This window comes from Motacilla alba, chromosome 1 (assembly GCF_015832195.1).
Source record: "Motacilla alba alba isolate MOTALB_02 chromosome 1, Motacilla_alba_V1.0_pri, whole genome shotgun sequence".
Lineage (NCBI taxonomy): Eukaryota > Metazoa > Chordata > Aves > Passeriformes > Motacillidae > Motacilla > Motacilla alba.
In genome coordinates this window covers 77338893-77355771 of record NC_052016.1, presented here as the reverse complement: position 1 = coordinate 77355771, position 16879 = coordinate 77338893, and the positions used below count along the sequence as shown (strand labels likewise).

Genomic DNA, 16879 nt, shown 5'->3' with positions numbered 1-16879 from the left:
GACCTGCAAGTGCAATGCTGTTAAATGGATGAGTTGATGTCATGGAGTGACCTGTGCAGATCACAGACTTAAACCTGCTGCCACACACCTCCTTTCTCATGACCATTTTTTTCAATTAAATACCCTCCGACCACCCTTAAGCCAACAGTGATATTCTTTATATCTTGTTCATAGGTGTCATGATAAAGAAATAAGAAGATATATCTTATGTTTTGTGAGTAAGGAGAATTTAATGTTGCTGCACATTAGTTAGTTCTTCCTTTTTTGCCTTGATTTTCACAGACCCCAAACCTTCACAAAAGTTTGATTTTCTCCTTACTTCATCCTCCAGCTTTCCCATCAGTTTTTTTTTAAGACTTACATTTCTGGCTAGAATACAATGTTTTAGTCACAATGCACGGACATTGCAGAACATTGCAAAGCGTATTTGACCCCTGCTTTTTATTTCCTAAGTGTATCATCAGTTCCAAGCACTGAATATATTGGCAGAATTGGGCATTGCTAAATGGCAACACTAAGTCTAACAGATCTGGATTGTAGTTAGTTAGCATGCACTAACTACCTCATGTGATGGCAGGAAATGACAGCTCCAAGGCTGAAATCAGATCCAGGCAGGTGGGCTCCTAAAGGGGGTTGGTGCAAACACAAATGTTGGCCCGTGTGGATCCAGCTGCAGCAACAGAGCCTGTGGTTGCAGATGCCTTAGGAGAAAAACCTGTAGTTGTATTTAAAATTTAATGCATCCAACACATTATTATGCACACACATCATATATGAAGCATTACACGTAGTAATGCATCAATACTGCCTGTATCAGATAGTTAAGGGCACTAAGTAAAGTACAGAGGTGCAGACTTGCCTGTACGATGAGACACATCATTAATTCCCAGGTTCAGGGTTTTCATTCCCTAAATAAATCGATGGGCTAAGACCATGACATCTTTTTGAACTCCAGGACACAGAGTTCCTGTGAAAGAGGAAATTTTAAAGAGAAAAATCAGAGTGAACAGCTTTCCTTGCAAACCACGCAGATCACTTCCTTTGCTGTATGGAAGACAAGGGATGAGTTACCCCAGTCGTTGGAGCAGATGCAGAAACCAGTGGAAACGAGGAGATAAAAAGTCAAAGCCCAAGGATTGGCTAATAGAGAAAGAAGTGTTGTAATTGCTAAATCGCCCAAACTGCTTTGCCAAACTTTGACATGCTTGATTTCCTGTGCTTAAATAATTTTTAGGCTTAAAAAAAAAAAGGGCGGGGGGGGGGGGGGGGGGAGGGAGGGAGGGGAAGTGCAGAAAAATAACCAGCTGTTCCTTGTATAGCGCAGGAAACGTGTATGATTTATTGCTTTAAGGTTATTTTTGAAGGGGCTGCCTGTGGCAGCCGGAGTGCCGGAGAAGTCACTGAGGCCTGTCCACTTGAAGGGCTCAAACTGTTTCCTGAACAGCCCTTCTTCACTCGTCACCTCCGACAGCTCCCATTGACAACGTGTGACTGGGGCCCCGGAGTGTTTTAAAGCCGCGGGGGGCCGGGGCGGACAATGGGGCTGTCAATTACCTTTTCCCCCGTTGTGAAAGGGGCCGGCGAACAATGCGCGGGCGGCGGGGGGCTGTGCCGCCGCTCCGAGCCCGCCGCCCCCGCCGCGCTCGGCCGCGGCCCCTCCGGGACAGGGTGCCGGAGGTGCCGCCCGGCCAGCCCCCGGCGCTGGAGGGCAGCGGCTGCCCCACATCCCCGTCCCCATCCCCGTCCCCATCCCCGTCCCCATCCCCATCCCCATCCCCAACCGATCCCCATCCCCGCTCCCCATCCCGCGCCCGCGGGGGAACGCCCAGGCTGCGCTACCTAGATTGTGCCTTTAAAAACTTCCTGTGTGCCTTGATGGCTTGCTGAGAGGACTGTCCATCATACAGGCGCTTTGTCTGGCAGTCACTGCCATTTGAATTTGACTGACTGAGGAAGCCCGAGTTATTTGTAAAGAACAACAAGGCTTTTCATTCATAATTTCAGTGGGGGGACAGGGTGCTAATGACTGAGCTTGAATAACCAGGGAATGCGGTATTCAAGGCAGGAAGAAGCCCAACTGGCTGCCAAATGAGAGGAAGGGAGGGGAGGGAAGGGGGATGTAGGTGAAAGTGCTTGTGTGAAAAGGCAAACAATGAAATCGGGATCGCACGCATGTATACAAATACAAATCAGGTTCTCAAAAGGTGAGTGAGACAGGCAAAGACAGAAGCAGGAAGGAGAGCGGAGGAAATTCCCGTTTCTATTTCATTGACTTGCCTTCAGAACCAGCTTCTGCAATGCTAAATGCGAGAGGGTCTCAGCAAAAGGCTCTTCCCTCCTGCATCCTCTCACCACAGAGAAAATGCTTTCCCTCTCTTAGTCCTTTTTACTGCAGAAAAAAAATCCTTGGGTTTGAAGTTGGGCTGAATGAAGATTCTGCCTTTGCAGCTTAAGCTCCAGCTTCGACCAAACTTGAAAGTACAACTATTAGCCTGGGCTGGGGCCCAACATCTACCATCTGTACATATAATTTTATGTATTGACTGTCTAATTTAGACATATATTTACATATATTGTCTAACTCTGCGAAGGATTTGTCCTCACAGAAGTCAAACTTTACCTGATGCAAAAGTTATTAAACTAAATAAAGGTTGTTGCCTTTATTTCTATTGCCTACATTGGGATTTCGAATAAGGCGTTAACAGAAATTTCCTTAGCTGAAACGGATTTTATAGAGCCATAATTTGTGTCCCTGTGGAGAAAACAAATCTGTGGAGCTAAGAAAGAAAATGGAAATTGAACAGCACATACTTTTGAAAACACAACTGCTTTGACACAACGTAAACCGTCAGAACTGGATATAATTTATGCCAATTTGAATTGCGTTGTGAGTAAGCAACAATAAGAAAACTTAAAATATGTTAAACGGTTTAAACACTTAACCTCAAGAATGAAGGAAGTTTTCCAGTGGGCTTATTTTGCAAGCTTGTTCTGTCAGATGCAGTGGATTTATTGTCTATGTTTGTAACGCAATTTCCAATGCTTCCTTTAACTTTCATTAATTAGAACACCATCCTAGGAGCTGCACTGGACAGCTGGATTCCCTCCCTGGCCTGCAGCACATAAGACTTTCACTCAGGCTCCAGAAGGAGTCAGGGGCTTATTTAGGAAGAACAGCTCCAAGATTCAGCTTCTCTGTTAATTTCTGCCTTTGTATCTATGGAACTTATGAAAGTAATAGACCTGCTTAAAATACAAGAAGGGATGATTACAAAACCACAAATAAGATAGGAGTAACTATAGCAGATGCAGAGATGGAAGTTTAGAGGAACTCTTTAATCAAGGGGTGGGAGTGGATGCTCCTGCAGAGATAACCTTGTTTAGATAACCAAAACTTTTGTCCTCTTCCCTCTCAAAGTAAGATAATTGTCTAACAGTTCATAATTTTTGAAAGTGTTCCAATTCTATCAGATTCTGAAATTTTGCTTGTGCAGAAAGACTCTGGAGGTCAGAAGAAAATGAACACCTTGGGCCTTCATGGGAAGCAGCATGTACACAGCACAGAGACTGAACTGGGACCTGAGAGTCCTAGTCCTTTATTTTCAGATAAGTTACCTCTTTCTTTCTTCCCTGTTTTTTCTCACCTCTAAAATGGGCAGCGACATCTCCTGAAAACTAGTTTGAGATCTGTGGAGAAAACTGTGATAGAATATCTAGCAGTTTAATTATTGTCATTGACAGTGCTATTATAATCAGGGGGGGAAAAGACAGTACAGATCTGACAGCAGGATCAGGGTATTTTGCATTTTTTAATATTTTTTAAATTGATGTAACCATATACACAGTATTTTATTTTGAATGTGTTCTGGTTTTCAGACAAGTGATAGGGAAACACCAGCTTTTATTTTCCTTTTTGTGCAAAATTCATTAATCACCAGGAGATAATTCTGTCCTGCATACAAAAATCCTGCATACAAAAACTCTGCTTTCAGTATGTACTTGTATGCTCTTGTATTCAGATGAACACAAGTCTTTCACAACTGAGGAAAATAAAAATAATCTCAGTAAATAGGATAACATGATACTTTTTTTAAAACATTTGCTCAATCTGCTTCCTTTTGTTTCCAGCAAAATCTGTAAGTCTGACTTGTACATATGCTTTGACTGATATTCAAGATTAATGTTACCAATTGCTAGTCTCTAGGAGTATTTTTTTAACTCCAGCCTCCGATGCAGAAAAATACCTTATGCTCTGGGAGCAGAGTGGCCATCACAGCATGAGGTCCACGCAGGCTACCTTGCACTTCTGAGAAGAGCAGGCTTCTTCCAACTCCACTGCTCACAGTACCCAAGATATTCATTTACCTTTCTGCTACTTATTGCAGCTTAGAGCTAGTTCAGGTATCTCTACATCAGTGGTTTTCTAACTGTGATCTCTGAGTTCCTAGGGACCACTTCTAAATGGGAGGTCTTGTAATTTACAATTTTCTAAAGAAGTCTGTGCTTCCCTTATGGTTTTTTTTTTCTCTTCTAAAGCACAGAAAAAGTCTACAGACTGAAGAAATTTGAAAACTACTGCTGCAAACCACAGCAGAGATGTGATAAGTCTCTTCATAAAACCTTCTTTCAAATTTCCCATAACTTCCATTTCTTCTGAGTCACTTTAATCCCAGATCAACATATAAATGTCTGCATCCTGCTATAAAATATTTTGGGAATTCCCAAACTAGTACTTATTAACATTTTAATAGACAATCAGTTGATTTGGCATAAAATTCTAGTAGAGTCAAGCCCAGTGTTATCTAGCCTCTAACTGAATGAATCTACAAAGTGCAGTGTTCCAAACACTAACAGACAGGGCCTGTCTGTGCTGTCATTCTCATGATTACTTCTACCAAAGAAATTAAAAATATTAGGAGGAATACCATACCAAAAACAAATACACCATATATACCATAAAAAGCCGGCTATAATACCAGCTTAGCAAATTAACTTCACTTAAGTCCCAAGCTATGCCAAATCATCCAATTTATGAAAATTTCGTCTCAAGGTATTTGAGAAGAGAAATTATAAAATGCATTGTATAAGCTAGAAAGGTTTATAAAGTTGGATTTAAAAAAAAAAAGTAAAACAATGCTGATTTTATCAAGGACACAAATATAACCAAATAACATTGAATGACACATCAAAGAGCATACTAGCTTTATTAGAACAATTTACATGGAAAAGCTCCACATTATATTACCAGTACTAAATGCATGTATCCTTCAGTATAATTTCAGAAGGTACAGGAAAGGGATTTGTTTATTCTTTAAGTTTACATAAGTATATTTGGTATTCAACAAGAAAATATCCTTCTGGCAACTGTCCTCTATATACTGGGGCAATCACCAGATGGGATAAAATTACACAGGATCTGGCCTATATCATCTTTAAGAAAGGTGTCTATCCTGAGCTAGATCTGAAAGTAGTAGTTTAATCAGAGAAGATCTGGGCATCACTAAAAGCAGGAGACTAAATCTCTGGGCAGCTGCAGAGCTTGTACATTCCCAACCAGAGTGGCAGGTATCAGTTCTTTCACATGTAACAGCGTAACAGCGCTGATCCTTGTCCCACCAGACTGTGTTCCTAGAACTCAATGTTCATTTTCCCCCTTTTCTCAGGGAAGAGAATTCCAGGATTTCCTTCAGGTGAACTACAACAAAAATTGCAAAAGCAAAACTAACAGTACTGAGTCAAGGACCTAATTTTCTTTTCAAGTATGTCCACCTGTTTACAGTGCAGTGTGTTTGACTTCTCTGTTTCTCTCTATGATTTATCTAAATGGCCTTATCTGCCCCTAGAACCTCAATGAAATATCAGTAGGCAAAAAAAGCTTTACAATTTTAAAAAGCTCTGTAATTCCTTAAGGTACTTGAGCTTATTCAGAGACACAAACTCGGAAGATAATCAATGACAGGTTTAAGTTTCGATGGAACTTCTGGGCATTAGAAGCAATGTGCAGCCAAACTTAGTCCTTTTAGGATGTGAAGAATCAATATTCCCGTATCATTGCATTAACTCATGAGATAATGCATGAAATGTTCTCAAAGTCAGCAAAGTACTGCACTTTCATTCCCGTGCAGGAAGAATTCCTTATGAATGAGCTGTCCTCCCTTTTCAAAGAAGGAGAAACCACTTGTTTTCCGGTCCTGGTCTGAAAATCGAATCAAGCAAAAACTTGTGGGACAACTTCAGGATGAAGCAGAAAATTTTCAGCTATTACATATGGTTGTCTGTCATGTCATACATTTTTCAAATGTATATACCCCATTTTTCACCTGAAGCCGCTGGAATTGCTACTATTCAAATATATCATGAACATACAACACCTATACACGTATAAATATACGTGTATGTTGGTGTGTACACAAATATATATATATATATATATATATATACAACAGTCACATTTCTGTGCTGAGAATAAAGTCAAGAACCTCATCTCAAAAATAAGGCCTACTTAGGTTAAAAGAAAAAAAAAAACTCCAAAAAACCACAAAAACACAACAAAAAACCAAAACAAAATCATGCAGTGGTTAGAGCAAACCACTAGGGGAAACATAATCACATGCATTAAGTCACTCTCCACGACAAGAAATGTGAGTGATGCATGTAATCCTCCAAAAGCTGGTTCCAAGGTACCATCAGATTAAAACTGTGAGAAATCAGCGCTGACGATCCAACATGAACACACACAAGCACATGCACAGAAAAGAGCACACAACTTTTTGCAGATTTGTGCACTATTTATTGTTTACCATTGTGCCAGTTAGCACACAAATCTTCGCAAGTTTCAAACTCATCAGTACCAGGATGCTGTATTCTTGGGGGTTTTTTCTGGCTTTATTTTTGGCCCTTTTTTTTTTCTTTTTTTTTTTTTTTCAGCTATAACACATTGAAGCTTCACCATTTTGCAGGCATGACTGGCTCTGGAAATAAAAATAGCTTCACTGTTTTTAGATCTGTCTTTGAGACTACTATCTGTATTAAGTGTATACACCTGTAATTGAGAACTGGTGTGGGAACTGATGATTGTACTACTGAGCGACGGATTTAAAAATGGTGTTATGAACTTTCCAGCTTAAAACACTATTTATGTACTCAATATAAACGATGATAAATAATTTAACAGACCTTTCCCATGTGTATAGGTTTGCACAAAAAGTTCTTAACCTATTTTTGACTTTGCTATGTGGGAGGAAGTGAATTTTGTCTTTCTACAGTGAGGGGAATATTGTGTTTTCCGTTTCCCGGATATTTTAACCCATACTTGTCTCTCACAGCTGATCACTGTGGATTACCTTTCTGACACAGAGCGTGCAGCCTACACACAGGGCACATCTCCGAGGATGCTCATGTCGCTGCCCGGCGCATCCTCATGGAGACGCCAGGCCGCTGGGTGCTCCCCTCCCGCGGGGAAGCTCAGGGCCGGCCCGCGGCTCCCTCCGGCGCTGCCCGGCGCCGGGGCTGCTGCCCCCGCGGAGCCGCCCTGACCCGCTGCCCCCCGCCCCGGCGCCGCGCTCCCTCTGGCGGGGAGAGCGGCCGCACCGCCGCCGCTGCCCGGAGCCCCGAGGGTAACCCAGGCACACCGGGCTGCGACTCCGGCCGAGGGGCAGCCCCGGCCCCGGCGGGAGAGCGCTGCGTCTGCGGGGCTGGGGATCGAACAGGCTGGGGAGGGGACGGACGGCCGGGCTGCAGCACTTCTGTGCTGGCTAGGGAGCGATGGAACCCGCTTGAAAGGAAAGAAGCGAGCCCCGTTTAACTCCGGCTGACCTTGTTGTCACCCAAGTATGGAAAATGGTTTGCAGGTTCAGAATATTACTGTGGAAGAACGGATACTTGAGCATAAAACCACGAAAACCCGAAGGCCGTCGAAGTAAGACACAGCCCTCGTTATTTACAAAGTTTTTATGGGGAATGACCACCCCCTCCACAGAGCGGTGACCAGCAGGTGTAGGAGAGGAAGCGCCTGCGAAATCGCCTCGAGTAGCAGAGGGCTGGTTGGGGCTTTGCTCCGAGGGCTGTCCATGTGAACAGTGCAGCGATTACACACGGTGTGTATTTTAAGCAGTGCCACACGTGACACGGGAACATTCGTGCTCGGTGCGTGCCTGTCTGGGGACAGGGGTGCGCGCACAGATACGTGCCGGCGCAAGATGCCCGCGTCCAAGCAGCCACAGTGGCCCCGTCGGTGTTTCCAGCTCGTACCAAAGGGACCGAGCTGTGGCCGTGTCAGGAAACGCCCAGAAGACAAACAGTCACGTTCGCGAGCTGCTCGCAGACCGTGTCCCCCGCACGAATGGCAACTGACTAAAATAAAGTTGGGGGGGGGGGAGGTTTGCAAGGTTTTTTTTAACTTATTAGAAAAACCCCCACACATCCAGCCCCCCCCCGCACAGGCGAGGGGACCCTGCTGGTGCCAGGGACGCGGCGCACCCCGCGGGCAGGCGTCCGAGGCGCGGGGACCTGCCGCCCGCTCCGCCCCGCTCCGCGCCCCGCGGGCCCCGCTCCGCGCTCCCGCCCGGGCACGGGGGCGCCCTCCGCGCCGCCTAATCGCATTAATCCGCGGGACAATGCCCCAAGTAATCACCCTTCCTGCTCCCTGCGCGGCCGGCGACCGGCGGCTGGAAAGGGCGAAGAGGGGGAGGGGAGGGGCAGAAAGTGTAAACTTTTATTCCACTCGGTTAAGAAAAGCGGGTGGGAGGCAACGGGGAGCACTCGGACACGGGTCTCCCGAACGCCCGCAGCGGCGGGGAGAGCGCGCCTTCCTCCCCGCGAGAAGCGAGTTCCCCTCGGTTTCCCTGCAAACCTATCGCCGCCTGCCTCTGAGTAAATACACGAGCACAAAAGCAACCCCGAGCGGCGTGAGACCGCGCACGGAGCAGCCTCCCGTGAGCACAGGCTGCGGCGAGGCCCCGGGAGCGCGGCTGCCGCTCGCCCCGCGCAGCGCGGGGAGCGCCGCGGACGGGCCGGGGCCGGGGCCGGGGCCGGGGCCGGGGCCGGGGCCGGGGCCGGGGCCGGGGCCGGGGCCGGGGCAGCCGGGCTGGCTCGGCGGCGGCAGCGCTGCCCTTTTGAATGCCTCCCGCAGCTCTGAGTGCTGGCAGGGCGCTGGGAGCGCCAGTGAATGTAGCCCCGCAGAGCCAATGAGCTGGGACCGGATGCGATATATCCTCTGGGACAACAACTGCTCTGTTCCTCCTCAGATCCACATGACGCCATTTACTGCTGCTTTTGCAGAGAGATCACCCTACCTCCTCCGGAAAGAAAAAGAGAGAGAGGGAGAGAGCGAGCGAGCAGAAAAACGCCGAGCCCCTACAGCTCAGATCTCAAATCTTCCTCCTCCTCCTCCTCCACCTCCTCCAAACACACAACAACAACCACCACCACAAATCCGCTGCGCTCCCAAAACACCCCCCCGATTGCAAACCACAGAACTGCCTGCAACACACACGCTCGCAGAGGGAGCGAGAAAGCTAAGAGGGAAAGAGAGGAGAGGAGCCTGCAGCAAGCAGCTTCTCAGCAGAACGGCTACATTGCACAAGCTGCTTTTTTGGAGGAGCTCAGTGGAAGAAAGCTCTGGGATTTTATTTTAGATCCACTTTGTTTTGTTTTCTTTGGCTTTTCCCTTTCCTCTTGATCAATTTGCAACAGCAACAACAACAAAAAAAAAAGTGACTTGGTATTGGCGATTCGGCCTCCTGTTCATTGAGGAAAAAAAAAAGGAAAGCGTGTGTGTGTAAGACTGAGTGATTTTTTAGTAGCAAAGAAAACCCACCCCCATCCGGAGAGGTGTTTTGATTATTATTATCGTATATACCCGCACACACGAATTTATAATCGATCTGGGGAGAGGCACCTAACTTTGCTCTGGACTTTTTTTTTTTTTTTTAACATGGTGATCATTCTTACTCTAATTTGCAAGTTGGACTAAAGCAGAGTTTGGAAAAGAATTTTTTTTTGCTTTAGGGCTGGATTTATTTGCAAACCGCAGGAAGAAGAAAATACAAGAGAGAGAGGGGTTTGGTGCAGCGCCGCGATCACGGTGAGAGCCTTTTCCTTCTTTGCAAAACAAGCTTTTCAGTAACCTCTCCCCCCCCCCCCCCCCTTTGGTTGCTCCAAGAAAACTCGTGGAAATGTTTGAGGCCGATCCCTTTTCCATTCGTACAGGTTCTCCCTCTCCCCCCCTTCCCTTCTCCTTCCTTTCTCAGAGAGGAGCTGGAGGTGGGATTTCGCAGCGGTTTCTCTCCGGGGAGGGGTGGGGGGAGCTCCGTGGGCTTTGCGGGCTGCTATGCCGCGTTTGTGCCCCGCCGGGGTGCCCCGGGGGTGCGGAAGGCTGCGCGGGGGGCGGAGGGCTGCGCGGGCGCCCCGGAATGCCCGCGGGGGCTGCGAGTGGGGCGGGGGTGCGCTTGGAGGAGCCACAGCTCCGGCGTGTTCTCGCTGCTGCGGGGGGCCGGGCACGGGAGGTCCTGCGCGCTCCTGCCTCGCTGGGCACGCGTGGGTTTCCGACAAGCCCCGGGGGAGCTGAAGGGAGGGAGCAGCGGGGCCGGCGAGCGTCGGGGCTGTTTGTCCCCCGGTCGTGGGGGAGAAGGAGCACCCCGCCTCTCCGTGCGTGATTTACGCCTGTCTGTAGTGGCGTGAGGAGATCCGTGCGATTCGGAAGTGAGTGCACGTCTGGTACAAATATATACGTGTGTGTGCGTGCGTGTATGTAAGCTTAGATATTTCTCCTGTGATGAAATTAATTCGATCTGTGAGACGAGGAAAGTCTTTCCCTAGGTTCTTCTGTGAAGAGGGCATGTGTGGAGGGGAAGGAAAAGCCATAATTTTGACCTTTTTTTTTTTTTTTTTATGGTGGGCTTACTTCGTGACAGCCCCCTTTCCCCATAAAAAAAGGGAGAAAAAAGGCAAAAAAAAAAAAAAAACCTGCTGGTGTTTTCAGCGAGCTGTTTGTGTGTCACTTTGCCCCACCCCGATGGTAAAGTCCCTTTTGCCCTAATCCATAGTCTGATCACACACTCGGCCCTTAATGGGGGTTTCAAAGCACTCTGAAAGAAGAGGAGGTGGTTGGTGTGTGTGCGGTGGGAATGGGGGTGGGGGTGCCTTGCACAGGCTCCGGCCACAAAACAGAAATTCACGGGCAGAGGACTTCTCTCCCTTAGGCTTCGCCCTTCCCCGGCCAGCTGTACACGGGATTTTTCCACAGCACGCAAGAAGCCCCTCGCGTTTTAAACCTCCCTAAACGTGTCGAACGCGAAACCAGTCCCCCTCGCTCACCCTTTTGCCAAGCCCAGCTCGAAAGAAAAGAAAAGTTAGCAATCCTGGCACTTGAGCTCGGTGAGAGTGGACTTTGGCTCTTAGAAGTGGGGAATCGTGTTATCACACACATGCACACACAAAAAGGCAAATCTGCTTCTCTTGCTCTTGGCGGATGCAAAGGGGAGAAGTACTAGGTCAGAGGAGGGAGAGGTGTGCCCTCCCGTCAGGATTTTCAGGCAAATATAAGTTTGCAAAAAAAAATGTGCTGGCTCGTTGCATCCCGTCCTGTTAGCGGATCTGTGACGGGGAGAAGAAACGGGGAGCGCCCGCCTCGGCCTGATGCCCCACTGGAAATGCCTCCTGGGTCCCTTCGGGCTGGGGCGGAGCGGGGCGGGCTGAAGGTCAGGCAATTTGCAGAATATGCGTAAAATAAGAGGAGCTTTTCCAGCGGCTGGCTTTGTGAAGTTGAATGGGTGTTTCGGGCAAGGCGAGAGGGGGTAATCTGCCTTTTGCCCAGCTGTCCCGGAGGTGTTGTCTGAACCGTCTGCCGGGCGCCTGGCACTTCCCGGGAGGGGAAGCTCCTTTAGCATCTCCTGGGGGAGGGCAGGGGGGAAGAGTTAAAAGGAAACATGGGTTTGACTTTCTGATAAGCAGCCCCCTCCCACCTCCCAGCCCACAGGATGTCTCCTGGTTATCTCCAGGTTGTCTGCACTCTCCGGCGGGCGAGGGGCTGTCGCCTCCCACCTGCTGCGCGCCCCCCGCCCGAGACGGAGCTGGAGGCGGGGAGGGAAGCGAAGACCGGAGGCTGCTTTTCCAGCTCCCACCTTGGCGTCTGAGGGGGGCTCCGCCACAGATCCCGGGGTCGTCTGAAGCGCCTTCAGGTCAGGGTCAGCTTTGCTTTTGCAGTGGGTTGTCATTTCTGGAGAGGCAGGAGCTGATCCGGCGTACCCTCTAGGCTGGCTGGGGCTGGTGGAAACCTGGACGCGGAGGAGAGATAGGGCTGCCAATTCCTCTCAAGAATGGGGAAAGCATTTTATTTTCTATTATTTTTTATCTCCAGATAGTTTCAGAGGAGGTGAACATCTACTTAGGCTGTTGCTTGAAACTTTTGGTGTGGCAGAGGTTTTAATTAAAAAAAAAAAAAAGCATAAGTAATGCTTCAAGCCAAGTTTGCAAGACTTTTTTGGGGGGTATAGGCGGGGGGAGGGGGGGAGGGAAGAGCACCGTAACATACATCCTGTGTCCAAAACCAGGATTTGGCAATATCTAAAATAAGTGGTCACTCTTAAAAGTTAGAGATTTGTCTATATGTATTTATTTTAATTTTTTTAAGAAAAAAACACTTGAAGGAGGGGAGCCAGGAGTTAAAAGGTTAAATGTTTTGCATTGATGTTCGAATAAAGACAGTGTCTTGAGATACTCTTTGTTAAACTGTTTGGCTATATTTTACTATACTGCAGTACAGTATTATTGTTGGTAACTGATGTGTACAGAGTAACACTATGGTGCTCTTTCTAGGTATAATTGAAGACATTGTGTGGTCCTTGTAAGAAGTTTGGTTCCTGCTTGGGTTTTAATTGTAGAATATTGTTCTGGATTTTTGTATAGGTAATTGGATTTTGGAGCCACTTTAAGATATGATAAAGGCAAAACAAATATTAACTAATTTAGAGGGCAGTACTTGAAACTTGCGCATATTTGAGTGTGGAAGTTATTTACAAGTTCTGATCTTCTGTGTCTTTTACTGGCTTTTCATTTAAATTCTAAAGTCTGCATTTCTACTTTGTAGTTAACGACCCTTTCAAGTAATATTCACAATCAAATAGACGTCTTGGATGCTGGCATTATTTATGTTATGCATGCCTCTATCCCACAAGCCACTCTTGATAATATTTACAATTTGAAATGTAGTCTATGGAATTTTTTACACATAAAAAAAAAAAAAAACAACAAAACAACCAAACAACTGTGGCAGCATTGCTTTTGTAGTTTTGAGCCTTAAAATAACAATCACGGTGGTGTGCACCAGTATGACACACACTAAAATACTGGAGAGAGATATTTTTACTTGTGCTGTTGAAGTTTTTGGTAGCACTAACTCATTTAATGTCTAACCTCAAACATTTTATTGCTATTTAGTGTTTTTCTTGGGACCATTGGTATTAAACTAAAATTTCCTATTTACATCATGTAAAGTTTAATGTGTAAAGAGACTAGCCTACCAAAATATTATCCAGTTTTAAACAAAATTGGAGAATTATATGTCTGTCATCAGCAGGTCACATTACACTTGCTAAATACTTGCAGGATAGTTTGGTGTTTTTTTAGTATAACGTTTTCAGTAGCCTGATGTGAGAAGAAGTGTCACTTCAAGTGGCTGAAAGGTAATCACTTTAAAGGCCATGGTCTAACCAGAAGATGGCCTGAGAAGCCTCAGTCAGCAGGAGTAATACCTAGACTTTCCAGAGCCACAAGTTAAGTTGCATGGTCCTAGGAAAGAATCCTAGGGATTCTTAAAGGTCCTTCAGCTCTCCACAGCAGTAGGCAGAACAGGCCAAGGGAATTTGGTCACTCAGCTGACCAGTGCCAGTGCTTGTCCCAGACGTGACTCCTTTTTTTAATGGCTGATTGTCTGCAGTGCTGTGGGGTCCTGCAGGCTTGAAAAGCTGCTGGAGAGGGCACGAGATGTGTTGCAATAGTGAATCCTCTCTTTTTTGCTCCAGGATTTCAGATGTGTTCTAAGCCTGGCGGGGTGAGCAAGCTTCTGGGCACTGATGGAGACTCAGCACGGCAGTGGGTCGCAGCCCTTACTACAGGCTCGGCGTGACAGTGGGAGACCGCATGGGGAGCCCGACCTGCGGGATGTCCTGATGCAGCAGGTTCACGTCTTGTCGTTGGACCAGATCAGAGCCATCCGAAACACAAATGAATACACGGAGGGACCTACGGTGGCTCCACGGCCGGGGGTCAAGTCTTCTCCTCGGGTAACAATCCAACCCAAAAATGAAAGGCCCCATGGGTTGCCTGAGCATCGTCATTTTAGCCGGATCCAGCACACGCAAACGCACGCATCTCCTCGAGCGCCTCTGTCCCGGTCCATCAGCACAGTCAGCACAGGCTCACGGAGCAGTACGAGGACAAGTACGAGCAGTAACTCGTCAGAACAAAGACTTCTGGGGTCATCTTTGGGGCCAGTTGCTGATGGGATAGTCCGAATGCAGCCCAAGTCTGAGCTCAAGCCGAGTGAGCTGAAGCCACTGAGCAAAGAAGACTTGGGAGCACACAGCTACAGGTGTGAGGACTGTGGAAAGTGTAAGTGTAAGGAGTGCACTTATCCAAGGACCCTCCCCTCATGTTGGATCTGTGACAAGCAGTGTCTTTGCTCAGCCCAGAACGTGGTTGATTACGGGACTTGTGTTTGCTGTGTGAAGGGCCTCTTCTATCATTGCTCTAATGATGACGAGGACAACTGTGCTGACAACCCCTGCTCCTGCAGTCAGTCACATTGCTGCACTAGGTGGTCCGCCATGGGTGTAGTGTCCCTCTTTCTGCCTTGCTTGTGGTGTTACCTACCAGCCAAGGGTTGCCTTAAGTTGTGCCAGGGCTGTTACGACCGGGTAAATCGGCCTGGGTGCCGCTGCAAACACTCCAACACCGTTTGCTGCAAAGTTCCCAGCGTACCCCCCAGGAACTTTGAAAAGCCAACATAGCATCACTAGCCAGAAATACTAAAGTAACAAGGATTATTATTTTAACGTACATATGCAACCAACTAAGCAGCTATGGTCTTGGCACTGTAGTAGAAGGGTTGGGGATGTACTTTGCTGTTTGCAGTGAAATGCTTTTCTGTGTGTGTGCCATCTTAACTGATACGCTTGTTAGAATACAGCTAGTGGCATACAGGGGAAAAAAAGGGATGCAGTACATTGTGACCCACATATTGCATAAGCTAAAGCAACACAGACACTCCTAGGCAACTCTATTGTTTGTGAATAGTACTTGCAAAATTTGTAAATTAGCAAATGACTCCTTTTTTTTCATTGTTTTCTGCCAGAGATAATGTGCTATATTTTTGTATATACAATAATATTTTCAACTGTGAAAAGTAAGTGCTGTCATAAGACATGGCACAGTCACAAAATATTATACTAATATGTTGTACATTCGGAAGAATGTGAATCAATCAGTATGTTTTTAGATTGTATTTTGTCTTACGGAAACCTTCTATTACAAGACTTTGATTTCCCTTTGGACTTCATGTATATTGTACAGTTACAGTAAAATTCAGCCTTTATTTTCTAATTTTTTCAACATATTGTTTAGTGTAAAGAATATTTATTTGAAGTTTTATTATTTTATAAAAAGAAATATTTATTTTAAGAGGCATCTTACAAATGTCACCCCTTTTTATGAGGACGTCATAGTTGCTGCAAATAAGGGGTGAATGATGCATATGTTCACTATAAAATAGAAAATATATTAACGTTTGAAATTAAACTGGGCTACTTGTCATTTTTTCCCATTCATTGTTCTGAGTTGGGAGAATTGATACTTCTAATTGCAAACTTCACAGTGAGTTATAGTCACAGTGAGCCTAATGTGAAACCGAAAAGAGATTTTAAAGTGTATTCTTTTGTTCTTGTTTACTTCTTCACCTGAAAACAGTGCAGGATTTTTGCTCCTGTCCTTTGCACAAATGTCCCACATACTGTTCCTACAAGAGAAAAGGAAAAGGAACATAGGAAAATGCATTAATTCATTCCAGACTGGGACTAATAGGCACTGAAAGCTTGACCTACTCTATAAGTGATGAGCTTTTGTGCTTCAAATAGGAAATAAGTAATCATTCACAAAAAGATGTTAGGCTTGCATGGCTTTACTCAGTGAGAGGGAGGAGGAAAAAATGTAATTAATACCGTCAATGCAAAAAGCTTGCAGGATTATTTGTTAAAGTTAGAAGAGTATGCCACAGGGAATGATAGATCTGAATGCAGTCCAGCCTTACGTCAAACATTTGCCTCACTTGTAAGAAGAAAGTTGCTTGATTTGTCATTTGTGGCAGTTACCTTCCACTGAGGTCAAAATCCTTTCCCTGCCAAGTTTCCCACCGGAAGCCTAGAGAATGATTTACCTTTCTTTATTAACAAACTATCATTTCCTGTTCTGAGCATGTCTCTCCAGGTTTAGAGTTCAATTTTATTTAATGTTCAATTTTAATTAATACATTTTACTTAATGTTCAATTTTATTTATACATTTCTTAAGCTGGCATTTAAGAATAGTTGTAAGTATTTTTAAGCTGACGCTTAAAAAAGTCTCACAGCTTTTTCTGAAGCCACTCCAAGGTAAACAAGTTATTACTAATAAATTAAGAACTCACTAAAAGTTGAAAACCAGAGCATTGAATAAATGTTCTATCTTTTTGCCCCTTAATTTTCATCTCAGATCTAGTGTTTGGATGATTTTACATAGGTCTGTAGTACTCAGAAATCTTACACTGTGTGTTTGTGCATATTGATTATCAATCATCAAGTGAAATTAAAAAGTGCTTGTTCTCTTTCTCTCTTTTTTTTTTTTTTTTT

The 16879-nt window shown here is 45.8% G+C and overlaps 1 protein-coding gene across 6 annotated transcripts; it reads left to right on the top strand.

Annotated features, from left to right (window-relative positions):
- The first annotated feature begins 7638 nt into the window (after nucleotides 1–7638).
- Nucleotides 7639–15795, top strand: SPRY2 (sprouty RTK signaling antagonist 2). Of its 6 annotated transcripts, XM_038150167.1 has the most exons (4): nucleotides 10136–10701; nucleotides 11202–11376; nucleotides 12000–12179; nucleotides 14022–15795. In XM_038150167.1, exon 4 carries the CDS (start codon nucleotides 14073–14075, stop codon nucleotides 15006–15008), a length of 936 nt encoding a protein of 311 aa, XP_038006095.1. In that variant the 5' UTR covers nucleotides 10136–10701; nucleotides 11202–11376; nucleotides 12000–12179; nucleotides 14022–14072; the 3' UTR covers nucleotides 15009–15795. The 6 variants fall into 6 exon arrangements, 5 of the variants coding, with proteins under 5 accessions (XP_038006091.1, XP_038006083.1, XP_038006095.1 ...); XR_005258526.1 differs by lacking the exons at nucleotides 10136–10701; nucleotides 12000–12179; nucleotides 14022–15795 and adding exons at nucleotides 7639–8871; nucleotides 9246–10084 and having other exon boundaries at nucleotides 11202–11963; XM_038150163.1 differs by lacking the exons at nucleotides 10136–10701; nucleotides 11202–11376 and adding an exon at nucleotides 9106–10084 and having other exon boundaries at nucleotides 11971–12179.
- The last annotated feature ends 1084 nt before the right edge of the window (nucleotides 15796–16879 follow it).

What these genes read in the sequence shown, in the direction of transcription:
- SPRY2 (XM_038150163.1), top strand. Translation starts at nt 14,073, where the DNA reads ATGGAGACTCAGCACGGCAGTGGGTCGCAGCCCTTACTACAGGCTCGG.